Below are 17,572 nucleotides of genomic sequence, written 5' to 3' on the forward strand. Positions count from 1 at the left end.
TATCTCTGTGGCGTTCACCACAGTAACAGATTACACGTTGCTTGGTCTTAAAGGAGCACTGTCGCGAAAATCTTAAAATGTAAATATATGTAAACACATACAAATAAGAAGTACGTTTTCTTCCAGAGTAAAATGAGCCATAGATTACTTCTCTCCTATGTTGCTGTCACTTACAGTAGGTAGTAAAAATCTGACATTACCGACAGGTTTCGGGCTAGCCCATCTCTCCATAGGGGATTCTCAGCATGGCCTTTATTCTTTAACTGACTCCCTGAAAAGGATTTATACAAACTGCTGGTCAGCCTCCCTGCTCGCTGCAAACACTTTTTTGGGAGTTGGGCGGAGCAACTGCCATTCACTAAGTGCTTTTGACAATAAAGAAAACCCTGAGAACCCCCATGAGGAGATGGGCTAGTCCAAAATCTGTTGGTTCTGTCAGATTTCTACTACTTACTGTAAATGATAGCAACATAGGAGAAAAGTAATTTTTGGCTCATTTTACAGTGGAAGAAACATACTTCTTATATGTATGTTTATATATGTTTATATTTATTTTAAATGTTATGATTTTTGCGACAGTGGTCCTTTAAGCTCCATACACAGGCCAGATGAAACTCTGTGGAGGCAGCTGATAACAAGCGCCTCTGCCGAGAATCCAGCATGTGTGGAACAGTCTTGACCCCTCTCAACCGTAAAGATCGTTTTGGTAGTGAGAGATCATACAGCAGTGTGTGCTCATTGTGGTCGACATTTTCCAGTAAATGAGTAGACAAATTTTACAAAATGGAGGCAATTTTGAAAGGTAACATTTTAAACTTCACGTAGTGAAGTGACCTTGCTAAATGCTGAGTCGATTTCCTTATTTTGCTGTAGTTCTAGGTTCCATTTAATTTTTGCTGTAGTGTAACCCCCTCAGTTCACATCTATACGGTATATTGAACGTTTGAAAATATGCCACTGGATTGCTAACACAACAATACGTGTTCAGCATGTCACTTTGCTGGTTACTGCAGCTGGTTACTTAGTCCTGCAGTTAACTAGTCATAGTGGAGCATGGGAGCTACTAGGACCAGTCTTGGCCTAAAATCCAGGCCAAGTGCAGGGGCCCACTGATAGGCCGACCCTCTCGTCCCAATGTGTGACCATAGCCCCGCCCACCCAAGCAGAATACACGTTGGAAGCATACTGGAAACCATAGGTACCATACCAGGCCTTGTATCTCCCCGGCAGCCTCATAACTCGCCGTTAGAGCTGTGACCACAGTGAGCCTGGAGCTCTAGCAGCGAGTTTCATGTTGCTTCGAGATGGGAAATCAATCAGTCACATGGAAGATTCCCCTCAGATCCTCTTGCATATACACAGCAGTGAAAAAGCTATACTCGTGCCAACTAACTGGCTAATCAAATCCGGCTCAAATTCTGTCACTGATGGTCACTTTCACAACACTGATTAGCAGGTAAAAAGGGTTATACCTGAATGATGTTTAATTACAGCTTTAAACATAAACAAAACAGGCATTACTGTATAATTCTGTTTATTTTGCAAAATTCTGACTTTCATATTTTTGGGTTTCAGTTCGAATCCGGGACTACCCCCGTTATCTCTTTGAAATCCGGGACTGGCACCTTTCTGGCAGATTGCTTGGGGCAGAACAACATGGACAACCCAGTGCAAAGAGGAAACAAGTCGTTCGTTTGGGGTCACCCTGGGGGGATTCGGTGGTGGAGAGGAATATGCCACCCCTAAAGTTCTTCCATGACTTCCACTGTAAGTCACCACTTCCCTCATATGACATTTCACTCCTGCCACTTGGACGTAGGAGTTACGCCCGAGAGAAACTTCCCGCTGGGAACAATCCCACTCATGCCAGCGGCAGCACTGATTGGTGCAAGGGACCATGTGGTCCCTCAACCAGATTGGTACCCTGTTAACCCACGGTGATCACTGTTATGGGGAACAGTGATCCTTGTAATATGTACAAAGGAAGTGCATTAATTTCTGTAACGATTATGCTTGCGCACCCCTACTGCAGCAGTGATTAGTCAAAGGGATCATGAGATCCATTGACTCCTGTAGTAAAAAATGTTTAAAATAAAGAAATAGTAAAAAAATAAAATAAAACTACCCACCGCATGTAATCGCAACACACGTATGATTCCCACAGACTGCTAGCAGGTGCCAGCGCAAAGGATGCAACAAATTGTCACTGGTGTTTTCTGCAGTCAAGAGTGTGGCCCCTCCCTAACTGTGCCAGTCTTACAACAGTTCTGAGGTGACAGGAGTTGCTGTGAGGGGTCAAGTAAATTTTGGCGCAGTGCACACTGATGACTTTGGGGGCTGCTATAGGCACCCATGTAAAACACTGCTTATATTGACTATAACAGTAAATTTGGGCGCCGGAGTCGGAGATAAAATAGTGGGCCTTCCCATTGCCTGTTATTTTTTCAGGCGACACTGGCACCCAAATCGAATCTGCGGCTATAAATACAAAGGTTAAGTGGTGCCACGTGACTAATACTGAAATTTTCCATGGACACCAATGGTGGTGCCCATTATTGCTAGGTATAGATTGGGGAGTATAAGTGTTAGGAGTCTGTGTGGGCTGGCAAGGGTTAGGCATAAATAGGGCGCATCTTTAAAATCGCCGCAAGGAAAAATGGAGGCAAAAAATAACCATAATAGGCTAATTTTACCGATATTCTGTTATCCACTATAGTAGAATATGGATTAACCAATATTCTACTATCACCTGAATCCTCTACTAACTATGCCTAGCCCTAACCACCCCTCAATTACTCCTAACCACCCAACACCTAATCCTAACAATACCCAGACATTTGTACAGTCTTGATTTTTTTATTGTAAGCTGCTTGTATTTCCTACCTTGTGTGCTAACCCCATTTATCTATAGGGTGAGCAATGGCATATTCCCTTATTTACCTTCGCTAACTATGAAATATGCAACTACGAATAATGACTTATAAAAATGTAATCCGCTTCCAATTTTTTCTCATCTATTATCTATCTATCTATCTATCTATCTATCTATCTATCTATCTATCTATCATAAAATATGTTACAAGGCCTCTAATTCTTCTCTGTTGCTTACAGCGGAGATACAGCTGTACACCATTGTGTGGGGACCATGCTGGGACCCAGCCTGGACTTTGGTGGGCCAGTATGTCGATCTCCTGACCAAAGCTTCTGTGGATCCCAGCACTCCATTACCTTGGTGGGACAAGAGTAGGCTGCTTCTTCATGGACACTTCAGCATGGACATAGAACAGGCTAACCTTCATCAGCTGGCAACTGAGGTAAGGGCTTGCGTTAACGCAATGCTAAAAGGGAAGTTAGTTGTTAATACAGAAATGGACACTCATGTTCCCTGTTATTGTAGGACCCCTATAACACTACAGAGAACATGCACTGGGAGTGGAATCGGCTCAAGTTTGCTTGGAATCCAGGGCAGTTCATCTTTAAAGGAGATCTGGATGTCAATGTACGAACCGCATCCAAGTGAGTGGGCTAACTGGATTACTTGTTTTGGTATTTTATAGGTCATTTACTATCCTACCTAATAAAGCCACAGTTGTCTGCATCGGTATGTGCCGCCACTTTACTGCGCAGGTGCAAGGCCTCGCTGCATGCCCAACCCTGCTCATGCGCAGAATGATAACCTAACACCCGTTAATAAACTGGCCTAATGCCTAGTCTATACATCACTGTTTCTGTTGAAATATGATATTACTGGTAAGAATAATGTTTTTAACTAATGGGGGGGGGGGGGGGGGGATGGTATTTAACACCTCCGGGGAGTTTAGCGGCAGCAGGTAGAGCCATCATTAGGCTTGCCCTGCGCCCAACTCACCGACGGCGTATTAATACATATGCGTGGCCAGATCCTTTACATAGATTCAGTTATAATTGTTGTAGATTGCCTAGTATACTTATAGGAGAAAAGATATGGCAGGAATCATTTTCATGAGAGGTTGCTGTACAAGTGGTGAGACTTGTACTTTAAAATGTGTTGCATTGTCACCAGGAAAGTGGGGTGTGGCTGCATTTATGGAAAGATTGAGACAGAAATGTACAAAATATAATTAAAGCCACATTCCAGAAAAAAAGATCTCCCTACAAACAGATTTCTCTCAATGTGAAAGATAATTAGTAATGGACGGCATGTTGAAAAATAATTATATTATTACTATATAATTTATATAGTGCAGATATTTTTCGATAACGTTTTGCACAGTACGTGGAGCAATTCATGTCACTGTCCCACAATCTCATGTTGCTGCCATGGTCATGCTCTGGTATACCTACCAAAACTTAGGGTTGGTTTGGAGAGAAGCCAATTCACCTGCCAGTATGTTTTGAGATGTGGAAGGTAACCTACACAAACACAAGTAGAAAATACAAACCTCCTTAGTGGCTTGACTGAGAACAAAACCAGGCACTGCAAGATAAGCTGCTAGCTGCTGCTCCATCGTGCATGCATTGTTTACATTTGAACACTGTTGTCATGTTTGTACTGAACAGACTGCACCAAGCACGCCTCCAGATTCCCTTCTTCTTTCCCTGAGCCTGGTGGTCCAGATCCAGCCTCTCCCTCTATGCCACACCCACCCTCCCTCCATGGAATGATGGTAGAGGGCACATTAATTACAGCTTGTGCCACCCCTCCTATTGAGAACAGCAGGAGGGGAGGGTAAGTGGCAGTACAGTATCTGCCTCCCGCATAGCGTAACCTAGATTTTCAGCTGCCTCAAAGTGTATCCCACCTTTTAATTCCTGTAAGTATTCCAGCTGTCCAGTTTCCAACTTTTTAGGCTCCCCTGTAGATATTTTGTAGAACTTGCTATTTACTGACCAATGCTGGGGACAACCTACTAACAGACTGGTGGCTGCACTGACTGCTGACAGACTGTGTGGGGGGGGGGGGGGAGCATGTGTGATTGATGCTGCAGATTGCAGGGCCACACTGGAGTGGATGTGGCTTTCTGTAGCTGCTGGACCTATCCGCTTCCTACCACAACTTTATTGCGAGATGTGGAAGATGCTGGGAGCACTTTTCATACCTTGGCTTTGAAGTTTATCGTGTGTTATGTTGCAAATGTTGCATTGCATAGACTAGTATGTATATAGAAATGCACTAATCCAATGGTATTCCTGTGTATACTGTATGTGTACTCCTAACAATGGATGGATGGAAAGTGTGACTTCTATCCTGACAGCTTTGTTATGTGTATTGGATGAACTGCAGGTATGACGACTGTTGCTTCCTCCACCTGCCGGACCTGGTTATGATCTTTGACCTGCAGTGGCTGTGCCATGGGAACCCCCATGACCACCACAGTGTAGTGCTCCGCTCCCCGGACTTTGTCACAGAGTTCTCTTCAATCCAGCCTCATGACTCATACCGTGCCTTCCGCTCTGAGAACCTCAACCTCTCCATTAAGATGGATCTGACTCAATCTCATCCTGGTAAGTGATACTCTCCTTTATTTCCCTGTGGATTTAAATTAGGTATTTTTCTTTCTTTAGCCACAATACAACTTTCAGCTTTGCTTTCTTTGCTTAAAGGACACCCGAAGTGACATGTGACATGATGAGACAGACATGGGTATGTACAGTGCCTAGTACACAAATAACTAGGCTGTGTTCCTTTTTTTCTTTCTCTGCCTGAAAGCGTTAAATATCAGGGATGTAAGTGGCTGACTCAGTCCTGACACAGACAGGAAGTGACTACAGCGTGACCCTCACTGATAATAAATACCCCTTTTTATATCTTTCTGGCTCTCAGAAGCCATTTTCTGCTAGTAAAGTGTTTTATAGTTGGAATTTCTTATCAGTGAGGGTCACACTGTAGTCACTTCCTGTCTGAGTCAGGACTGAGTCAGCCACTTACATACCTGATATTTAACTCTTTCAGGCAGAGAAAGAAAAAAAGGAATACAGCATAGTTATTTGTGTGCTAGGCACTGTACATACATATGTCTAACTTATCATGTCGCATGTCAGTTTGGGTATCCTTTAACATGGAGTCATGTTGTCATTGCTGGCCGTATTGCAGACAGTGGCATTTCCTTGTACTTTCAAGCCACTGCTGTGGGAGCTAGTATGGTTCAAATTGGTCCTGAACTCTTGCACAGGACAGAAGGGAAACACAAAGAGATGCACCCTGTACGTATTTAGAGAGTTTACCCTGTCTAATCCCCCCTCTTCTGTGACTAATCACAAAAGTAAGTAAAAGTAATTTCTAAAAGATTTACATGTAAGGTTTTTTATGTTAGAAAATAAGTACTCTTTAACCACTAAGAACTTCTGCCATGCTTATCTACATCCTTGTATATAAACCCCTATAAAAATATGTAAACACCTGGTTCTGTTTTCTATTTTTAGAAAACGGAGTTAGTATAGCACCATGTTGTGGCCAAAAAGTAAAACTACATCCAAATGCACCATTATACACTTACCGTAGAAAAATTAAACACATTTTCGTTATTTTTTAACTCCTTCCACCCCTACCCCAAAATAAAATGCCATACATTGTACTAGGGACACAATTTAAACATTGTAATAACTGGGACAAATGGGCAAATACAATGTCTGTTTTATCTACAATAGCACATTTATATTTTTAAACTACAATGGCTGAAAGCTGAGGTGGTGAATTTTTTTCTTCTTCTTCCCTGTAAAATGCATATAAAATCATTAGCAGCATAAAGTACTGCCCAAAGAAAGGGAAGGGGGAAAGAGGCGCCCAGTGTGTATAAAATACTCTAAAAACAGTTCAAACAAGAAAAATTATGTGGCTTACCACAAAGACGACAGTTTCATACAACAAGAATTGTTTATTAGTACAAAGCACAGGCAGCGCGTTTCGTGGGAACTTGCCCACTTCCTCAGGTCAAATAAAGTCCCGCTGCAGTCTGATAGCTGCATTCAGGCGTGTTGCCTGTGCTTTGTACTAATAAACAATTCATCTTGTGTGAAACTGTCGTCTTTGAGGTAAGTCACATCATTTTTCTTGTTTGAGCTGTTTTTAGAGTATTTTATACACACTGGGCGCCTCTTTCCCCCTTCCTTTGTCTCACTCCCCTCCCCCCAGTGAGGGGATTTCCTTACACCGGACCCCGAGCGGAACCTCATTACCTCATGGGGTGTTCAGAGTGCATGCGGTTTTCCAAGAGAGCGACCTCCTCCTGTATCCCTGGTGTATGCGAGTGGAGTCGGGTTGTGCAACTCCACCTGCTTAAAGTGGTCGGTTGCCCCTTATGCAACCCACCTTTGTGAGTATTCTCACCTATTTTTTGTACATTCATCTATTCTGTGACGTACTGCACCATTTGGGCTCCCCGTTGTCTCTGTGATTTTGTTTTTTAGTTTTTTTTAGTGTTTTACACTTCATCTCCCATTTGCCCAAAGAAAGCCTAGTTTGTCCCACAAAAAATAATATATAGATGAATTTGAAGGGGAAAAATCCTGTGGTGCAGAAGTGGTTAATAATAATTATTATAATGTGCATCAGATTACACATTTTTAAGCAATATCATAATTCTCCATGGCAGTAAACAAGGATGTTCAGATCACAGCGGAGCCGTGCATACCAAACCAGGAAAGGAGGGGAAACATGCCCAGCTGGAACACGGCATTGAAAATCTTAAAATTATCCCGTTTTTCCACTATGTGTATCTGTAAACAAAACATGTCCACAATTCTGCTTATTGTGTTGTGTTTTTTTAAAGTTCACTTAAAGGATACCACAACTGACATGTGGCATAATGAGATAGACATGGGTATGTACAGTGCCTAGCACACAAATAACTATGCTGTGTTCCTTTTTTTCTTTCTCTGCCTGAAAGAGGTAAATATCAGGTATGTGAGTGGCTGACTCAGTCCTGACTCAGACAGGAAGTGACTACAGTGTGACTCTCACTGATAAGAATTTCCCCCTTTTTTATCTCTTTCTTGCTCTCAGAAGCCATTTTCTTCTAGGAAAGTGTTTTATAGTTGGAATTTCTTATCAGTGAAGGTCACACTGTAGTCACTTCCTGTCTGAGTCAGGACTGAGTCAGCCACTTACATACCTGATATTTACCTCTTTCAGGCAGAGAAAGAAAAAAAGGAACACAGCATAGCTATTTGTGTGCTAGGCACTGTACATACCCATGTCTATCTTATTATGCCCCATGTCAGTTGTGGTATCCTTTAAAAAAAAAAAAATCAGGCACCTTTTCCATAGCAGGTTTGCACATGTTATTTTCCCAAGTGCAACTTTGGCTTATAATTATAGTAGTCTGTCCACCTTTAGGGCCCGTTCACACTTAAAATCGCAGAACGCCGGCGATTGCGGGAGTGATTTTCCCGCGATTAGCGCGGAAAAATCACTGGACACTGCGGCGGTTTTGGAGCGATCGCGAATAGCTAATCACGATCGCAAATCGCGGGACGCTCGTCGCCGGCAAACCGCTGCATGCAGCGAGGTTGCGGTTATCGCTAACCGCAACCGCGGCAGTGAGAACACGGCCACTGGCTACATTGTGTAGCGGTTCTTGCAGAACCGCTAGCGGTTTACCGTGAGCGGGAATCGCGCGATTCCCGCTCAGGTGTGAACGGGCCCTTAGAGGCATTGGGGTAGATGTCAGAGATGAACATTAAAGTTACATTGAAGAGAAAAAAAAAACGTATGATATAAGGAATTGGATGTGCAGCACGGATTTTAATAGAACATTAGTAGCAAAGAAAAGAGCCTCAGATTTTTATATTCCTATACTCGGGGGATTCCTCTGCCTATCTGTAGTGGGGGGGGGGGGGGGGGCTCATCTGGCTACCTAATACTGGGTCCCTCCGGCTACCAAATACTGGGGTGCACCTATATATACTGGGGGGCTACCTATACTGTGGGACACCTCTGGCTGCCTATTCTGGGGGCACACCTCTGACTCCGAAACTGGGGTATATTTCTGGCTGCCTATATTCAGGGACACTTCTGAATACCTATACTAGGGGGTTAGCTTAATGCTGTAGACCTACCGCTGGCTACTTAACACTGAAGACACACCTGGCTTTTGGAGGACACTTCTGTTTAATACTTTTTGAGGATATATCTGGCTACCAAATATTAGTTGGGGTCACATACTTATACTGCTAACTGGGGGACTCACAGGTCTTACTAGGGTGCACATCTGTCTACTTAATACTTTCTGGGGTAAACTCACAGGATTCTCTAGCACTGCTAATTATGATTTTTATCTGGAAGCTCCTGGCAACTTGATTCTTTAATCCTGAGGCACATGGTTACTTAATTCTTGTATCTTGCTATGGAGTAAATCAGGTCCATAGCCGTTTGTTGTGAAAGCTGACTCTCTCTTTGCTGCACGTTGTTCGGCTTCTTTCGTTAGAACACAGAAGTTCTATAATAATTTTTTCCCTTTGCTCTAGATGCATGCCAGCCTCGTATCCTGCTGTACAGCAGCACCTTACGCTGGATGCAGAACTTCTGGGCAACATGGAGTAGTGTGACTCGCCCCATCTGCCGGGGAAAGCTCTTCAACAACCTCAAACCAGGAAAGAAGAAGCTGGGGCAGCATTACAAGCAGCTCTCTTATACTGCCTTGTTCCCACAGTTACAGGTCAGAAGACCCTTCAATGCATTATTCAGTGATAGATGGGCTAAAAAGATGGGCAGCACGGTGGCGTAGTGGTTAGCTCTCTCGCCTTGCAGCGCTGGGTCCCTGGTTCGAATCCCAGCCAGGGCACTATCTGCAAAGAGTTTGTATGTTCTCTCCGTGTCTGCGTGGGTTTCCTCCGGGCACTCCGGTTTCCTCCCACATTCCAAAAACATACGGATAAGTTAATTGGCTCCCCCTAAAAAAATTGGCCCTAGACTGCAGTACTTACACTACATAATATAGACAAATGGCAATGGTAGGGATTAGATTGTGAGCTCCTTTGAGGGACAGTTAGTGACAAGATATATATATATATACACTGTACAGCGCTGCGTAATATGTCGGCGCTATATAACATACTAAAATAATAATAATAATAATAAAAAGAAGTGTCATTGTATTGAGCATTCATTCATAGTATTCATTTCTAACCTGTACATTTCAAAATCAAAAGTTGTCATCTGCTCAGATTTAAGACACTCATGAGCCAGCTGACTAAATAACTTATTTCAATAAAGGTGCGTACACACCTTTGATGTATGTTGTCCCTCTGGGATTGGGACAGGGGTTGCCACCTCATCCCTTTAAATATCGGCACATATGAATTATACACGACTTGTGGCTAGTTAGTTGCAGTTTAGGCACTGACTTTGTGTGAGTAGCCCCAGTTCCTGTATAACACAGATGTGCCGGTATTTAAAGGGATGAGGTGGCATCCCTGATTAGGACCCGATCCCCTTTGGTAATATCTCTGGGCCAGGCTGCACAGACGCGTGTCAGCTATTTAGAGGACGACGCAACAGTGGAGCGGCGCATGCGTGACGTCACACAGCAGATGAGGAAGAGCCGTGCACAAAAGTATCGTCCGTCACTGGGGGTGAGTGATCTGCTGGGCGGGTTGGGAGCTACTGTGCAGTGCACACGCCTTATTATCCCCTGAGGCGGTTGTTATCAATATGCCAAAAACTATTCTTAAGCAACCAGCATCTCCCTTTGCGCATGTATAAAACCTTTTAGCCAATCACATTGTTAGTGGGTGCGTTTATAGATAAGGGCAGTTTTGCTGTCCTTTTTTTTTTTTTTTTTTTTTTTTCTCATGCCCGTCAGCAGTAAAGATTTTGACCTGCAGGCTCACTGGAAATCAAACAACATGAACAAATTACATAGCGAGTATCAATCATTTGTTGAGCTACGTATAAATCAAGGAAAAGGGGGCGGGGGGGCATATGCAGACAAAACATACACCACAAGATTTTTTGTCATATAAAAATACAATAAGTTACTTTATTATTCATCATAAACATATTCAAAGGTTAAAAGGAATAAAAAATTAAAAAGGTGCACTGAAACACCTGCATGCATACACACAAGCAACCACACCTAAATGTGATCACCTAATGTGATCAGGGATCCCATCCAATCAAAAATTGGTGGTAGCTTGCTGCAAAGGATGCACAGTTTGCTACGAATGTCCAGCAAGCAGGCGCAGTACTTATGCAGCCATGTTAGCAGTAAATTAACTTAGGTGAGCAAGCACGCGTTAGACCAACAGAGTAGCGTGCAGAGTCATACTGTACCAGTTTCCACAGAGTAGTGGGGAGCAGACAGCTGTCCAGAGCTAGGTAACCCATGTTACAGTAGCGGTCTCTCAACCCACTGCCCGAGCCCAAGGCTAGGGGAGAGACCATATAATGGATGAGCTGTAATGTTTCAGGCAATGTCCAGCACAGATAACTCCGTCAGAGTGGTAGTAGCGTTGCTAGGTAGGCTAACACCGGAAGCAGCACTGTCCATGCCAGCATCAAAGCCACATGGAAACAGTATCTCACGCTGCTGCACGCGATCCACCAGGTGCCCCGGCAAGAAGGCCGGCTCAGCGTCTCTGCCACAAAAGAGGTGATCTGCGGGATGGCTGCATTTGTGTGGAGCGGCAGGCGGCAATCGGTCGCTGTGGTGTCAGTGCACCGCACACGCCAGAGGACCCGACATGTTTCGCCGGTTCTACCGGCTTTTACGAGGTGGCATGGCATTTCTTGAGCTATCTTCTATTTTCAACTTCTCACTTAGCATTGTCTCGTTCGGTTAAGTTCCCCCTGGAGTACAAATAAGAACACATTAAGCCATGTTTATTTCAAATGCCAATCTGGTTGTAAGAGAAAAGAAAGTGAAAAAACAGCAGCCCCTCTGCACATGAAATTAATGGCTTAATGCATTTTGCTCTAGTGAAGCATCTCCATTGTCAGTACTCTGCAGACTTGTATCAGCATATTCATGTGTGTCTGTTGTCTTTTAGATCCACTATTGGGCCTCCTTTGCACAGCAGAGAGGAATACAAGTGGAGTGTAGCCAGGGGGAAATCTTCACCCGTGGAGTGCAGAGACTCATCCCACAAGGTAAAGTCATTGGAAAGTCAGGGAGATCCTCCAGTGTATATTTCTAAAACAAAAAACATTTTTTTATTGCTTTAAAACGATTATTTATGATCATTTCAGGTGACAGTCTCTCTTTGGTACAGTTGTTCTCAATGTCTGCTTCCCCCCTCCTCCACCCCATCTCCATAGGGCAGTTTAGGCTAACTGGCAGGAAGCTGAGTAGCAAACTGGATAGTAATCATAGTAAACTGTCACATAAGATGTTTTCAGACAACTTTATATGTGTGTATGCAGCTTTACTGCAGATGTATCTGCCTCAGGAGGACATGCTTACCTGATCCTGTAGCATCTTTGCGTTTGAAAGCCACAGAGGAAACAGCAGTACCAGTGTAGTAGTTTATATGCATTCGTAAAGAATTATGGCTGGCATACCCCAAAATAGCCACAGTTAGCCTTTCCCTGTTCGATATTTCCAATCAGAGGTTGACACTGTAGTTCACCACTACATGTGTAAAAGCCCTTTCCACGTGAACCATATTTGACATTCTCTTTTCGGCCCTGATTCACAAACCGCCAACATGCAAGCAACCAGCGTTTATGCGAGCAAGGGGCGAATGGCACAACTTGCATCATGTACACAAGGAACGTGTTACTCTAGTGAAGCGTGTTGTGGAAATAAAGGGAGTTGTGCTGTTGGCACAATGGCTGTTACAGCGGGGCCGGATTTTTGGAAGGGCCACAAATGCCCGGATCAGCTGCAGCCCAAGGAGGCACTTGAACATGAGAGGGGTTCTTGCATATGAAAGAGGAGGCTAAAGATGGGAAGCAACACATAATAAAACCGATGCTCAAGGAAACTGTTCATGATAAAGAGAGGCAGCAGCACATTGATGATGCACATAAAAGAGGGTGTTGAACAAGGAATAGGAGGGGTGCTGCAGCAAATGAAAGGTGAGCCACAACATACTCAGCCTAGGGGCACAAAAAGTATAAATCTGGCCTTGCATTACAGTACATTGCTTGCTTAAACATTAACATTAAAGCATGTGAATTTTACCGGCACCACATAAATCAATGCCTTTGTTACTTTTTTTGAAAGGAGTTTTAATGCAGAGTTTGCATTTGTAATGGAAACTTGTGGAGCACTGTATACTTTGTTTCAAAGTGGTTGGTCTGCATTTGACTTTTCCTTGGAAATTTCAGTTTAATAGCATAGCCAGTCTCCATCTACACTATGTGACAATATATTGTATATCTCTAGTCAGATATACAGGCAGTCCCCGACTTACAAATGACCCGCCAATGCGGATGAAATACAACATTTGATTCTGTGGGAACAAGTTTACATTTTTCTTTAAAAAAAAACAAAAAAACTTTTTGACTAAATCGGTTTGAAAAAATGCTTTTTGAACTTGGCAAAATAACATTTTACTGCAGTACACTAGGTGTTACAGAGGGACACAGTGGAGGAAGTGGTGACACTGAGGAAACAGGGGGACTAAGGTGACATAGCGGGGGGGGGGGGGCAGAGGTGGCTTACAAGAGGACACTGAAGGCACATGTGAACAGAGATGACAGAGAGGAGGGGTTACTGGAGGCACAGGGGGGCGCAGAGGAGGGGACAAGGATGACACTGTGACTTAAAGCGGAATATAACCCTGCATTTCAACTTTGCTCTAAAACATTATTTACAGAATATTATATGCAAAAAGCATTTTTTTTACTAGACCAGCATTGGAAGGGTTAAACACAGAGGTTTTAAGTTCCGTGCAGACGTTCAGATAGTTACATTCTATTTAGTTAGATGTATCTATTGATAAACAGTTACACACTCTTTGGCTGTCCTCCAAGCTCCTTCTCAGTGAGAGAGATGAGTCACAATAAACACTTAAAAGATACATATTTGTAAACAAAAAGTATCTAAGGGCCCTTTTCCACGTTCGGATGCGTCTGCAGAAATCTCTAGGGACTTTAAAGCCCTGTGTAACCCTTCCAATGCTGGTCTAGTAAAAAAAAAAAATGCTGGTTGCATATCATATACTGTAAATAATGTTTTAGAGCAAAGTTGAAATGCAGGGTTATATTCCGCTTTAAGTACAGATTCAGGTTAAGAATGAAGCTCTACAGTCCCTATGTTGTTTGTTAACCAGGGACTACCTGCACAGTACAATATATTGTTATACAGCTATGTAATCAGAATACCCAGATGTCACCTTTCTATGTGAAATAGCGGATAAAAATAATGTCTTAAAAAAATAAGAAGCAGCTGAGCTGAAGAAGTTGGTAGCAAGCTCTTTGTGTGGGCATGGAGATACCCTTATTAGGACTGCAAAGTGGTACCCACAGACTGAAAGCTTTATGAAGAATGCATCCTATAGCAGCAATAGGCTGCAGTGCAGGAAGTGACCAGTGTAATGGATCCTAAGCAACCACTTTAAAAGAGCTTTATTTCATATCCACTAATCAAGGAGCTACTGTACAGACAAAAAACCGCTCTGCTACTAAATGCGTATGCAAGGCTAGGAAAAAGTTTGTGCCTGATTTGGGGGCTGTAAGTTTGTTACGAAGAATAGCCTTGGCACCACATATCTTAAAGTGAACCCGAGGTGAAAATGATATGGAGGCTGCCATATTTATTTCCATTTAAACAATTCTAATTACCTGGCAGTCCTGTTGATCTTCTGGCATCAGTAGAGTCGTAACCCTGAAAGGAGCATGTGGCTAATCCAGTTAGCCATTTCGCGCTGTTACAGCGCTTGCTCACGTGCTTGTCCGGGCCAAGACAAGCACGTGAGCAAGCGCTGTAACAGCACGAAGCGGCTGTTGTGCCCGTCCACTTATCCTCTGGTCATCGCACCTCTTTCCTTTAACTACACACACAACGGACTCAGGTTTGATGTATCACATCTGATGCAAGTCTGATGTATGTATCCATTGAACTGTTGATGTCTAATTGGCAATGATGTTTGGCATTAAATACAAGTAACAGGACAGTGTCTTGACTGTTTATTGATATGGTACATTAATGATCTTTATGCCCCTGATCAACTTGCTTCACTTCCTTACTCCATCTATTGAAAGCAACTCCATTGTGTGCCCCACTGCTGCCTCGCCTCCTCTTCTTACCATAGCAACAGAAGGCGTTGCATGGTGACTCATTTTTTTTATCCCCGAGGGGGGGGGGGGGGGTTGGTGATTTATAGTTAAACCCATAGGGATGTAGGGATGCAACATGTTTTATTTTATGCAGTCTTAGGAACCAATGAAACGGAGTGAATATAATTCTAGGCATCTTTGATACCAAGCCATATACTGTTACCGTGGTTTCTACCAACTTTATTTAAAATGTTATAGCGGCTACTGACTCAAAATTTTATAGCAATCAGTTTTTAAGCCATTGTTGTCATGCTGTAATTGTAGAGGAGCCTTTTTGGAATGCAGTCACTTTGTTGGAGAGACCACACCCTCTGTTTTGTCGAAAAATAGAAAAAAAATACTTCAAACAGTAGTATTATTGCTAAAGCTTACTTATGAATCTGGTCCACACTCAATTGCAACACGCAATCGAAATCACCTAGTGATTGCGGTTTTGCAGCACAAATTTTTAGTGATTCTTTTTACGTTTCTCCCTCACTGGAACAAGTCATGGGAACAAGAATCAGCAACGCGAAAGCGGCCAAAATGCTGCATGCAGCGTGTTTGCGATTTATACAGATTGGAAAAGCTGCAGTGAGAAGGTCCCATAGGGATACATTATTAAAGCACTTGCAGAAAAATGCTCCAGTGTGAACTAGGCCTTAATGGTTATACAATACACTGATTGAAATGAAGTGTTATTTTTGATAGTTGTTGTTTAGATTTCCTATCAGTCTTGTACAAATATTGAATAGAATTTGCAGATTTTTCTAGGAGCCAAATTAACTGTCTACATACAGTGTGATTATGGAATGCAGTGTTAATTTGTTTGGGTATGTTTTTCTTTTGGCTAATTCTGATGAATGTGGACATCAAATCCAATCTAAAACGTACGTAAGCTATAGTTTCGTTTTATCTCTGTATTGGCACCATTTCACTTGTAGCTGCCATCATTTTACACATTCACCCTAGATCAGGGGTCTCAAACTCAATTTACCTGGGGGCCGCAGGAGGCAAAGTCAGGATGAGGCTGGGCCGCATAAGGAATTTCACAGTCGCGGCGCATCGCCGCCTCTGCCCGCCCCTCTCACTCTTCCTTCACAGAGAGGGGCGGGGAGAGGCGTTGATACGTGCGGCGATTGACGTCAGGAGGGGCAGAGCTGCAGCTGAAAGCTCTGCCCCTTCCAGGAAATGCTAGCAGATTGCCCCCCAGGCGATTTGGGGGCTCTGCAGCCCTCGTTTAGCGGCAGGGATGCGGCGGATTACTTGGGAGCACTGAAGCGAACTATAAGGAACCTTTTGCCAGCGAGGGCCACAAAATAATGCATCGAGGGCCGCAAATGGCCCGCGGGCCGCGAGTTTGCGACCCCTGCCCTAGATGATCATTTTTGTGTATAGCTGTCTTTGTGTAGAGTAAACTGCCATCTCTTACAGTCATATTTTATTTTAACTGGTTGTGGTATTTGTTCATTGTGTTTAGAGTTTTCTAAGTGCTTTATGGGTCATGTCTGCTCACACGATTTCTATCTTTGTTACTGTAGCTGGTACAGTGATGCGCCGCCTTATCTCAGAATGGAGTGTACCACAGATGACCAGTAAACTCAGCCTTGTCACTGTGCACCTCATGGCCTCTGCCTGCGATGAGAACGCAGACCACCAGATAGATAATCTGGTCCAGAAGACGCATCTACTCAGCCTATCATCTCTCAGCTATGACAGACAGGTAAGAAGGACTAACTGGATCTGAAACCCACAACCGACCATGTACTGATTAGCGATGATAATGCATATCTTAAAGTGTAACTTTACATACATACATACATACATACATACATACATACATACATACATACATACATACATACAGTACAGACCAAACGTTTGGACACACCTTCTCATTCAAAGAGTTTTCTTTATTTTCATGACTATGAACATTGTAGATTCACACTGAAGGCATGCAAACTATGAATTAACACAAGTGGGAGTATAATACATAACCAAAAAGTGTGAAACAACTGAAAATACGACATATTCTAGATTCTTCAAAGTAGCCACCTTTTTGCTTTGATTACTGCTTTGCACACTCTTGGCATTCTCTTGATGAGCTTCAAGAGGTAGTCACCTGACATGGTCTTCCAACCGTCTTGAAGGAGTTCCCAGAGATGCTTAGCACTTGTTGACCCTTTTGCCTTCACTCTGCAGTCCAGCTCACCCCAAACCATCTGGATTGGGTTCAGGTCTGGTGACTGTGGAGGCCAGGTCATCTGGCGCAGCACCCCATCACTCTCCTTCCTGGTCAGATAGCCCTGGAGGTGTGTTTAGGGTCATTGTCCTGTTGAAAAATAAATTATGGTCCAACTAAACGCAGTGTACAGTATTGGCAGTGCTCTG

The 17,572-nt window shown here is 43.3% G+C and overlaps 1 protein-coding gene across 2 annotated transcripts in view; it reads left to right on the top strand.

The window, feature by feature from the left end:
• The window catches only part of BLTP2 (bridge-like lipid transfer protein family member 2), a 118,994-nt gene that overhangs the window by 69,189 nt on the left and 32,233 nt on the right, over positions 1 to 17,572 (top strand). The window contains exons 17-23 of one of the 2 annotated variants that reach the window (XM_068270152.1): positions 1,576 to 1,767; positions 3,112 to 3,314; positions 3,398 to 3,516; positions 5,264 to 5,484; positions 9,445 to 9,635; positions 11,968 to 12,067; positions 16,723 to 16,904. In XM_068270152.1, coding sequence (XP_068126253.1) covers positions 1,576 to 1,767; positions 3,112 to 3,314; positions 3,398 to 3,516; positions 5,264 to 5,484; positions 9,445 to 9,635; positions 11,968 to 12,067; positions 16,723 to 16,904 — 1,208 coding nt within the window. The remainder of the gene's footprint in view (positions 1 to 1,575; positions 1,768 to 3,111; positions 3,315 to 3,397; positions 3,517 to 5,263; positions 5,485 to 9,444; positions 9,636 to 11,967; positions 12,068 to 16,722; positions 16,905 to 17,572) is intronic. The other variant, XM_068270153.1, reaches the window with a different exon arrangement.

Source organism: Hyperolius riggenbachi, chromosome 2 (assembly GCF_040937935.1).
Source record: "Hyperolius riggenbachi isolate aHypRig1 chromosome 2, aHypRig1.pri, whole genome shotgun sequence".
Taxonomy (NCBI): domain Eukaryota; kingdom Metazoa; phylum Chordata; class Amphibia; order Anura; family Hyperoliidae; genus Hyperolius; species Hyperolius riggenbachi.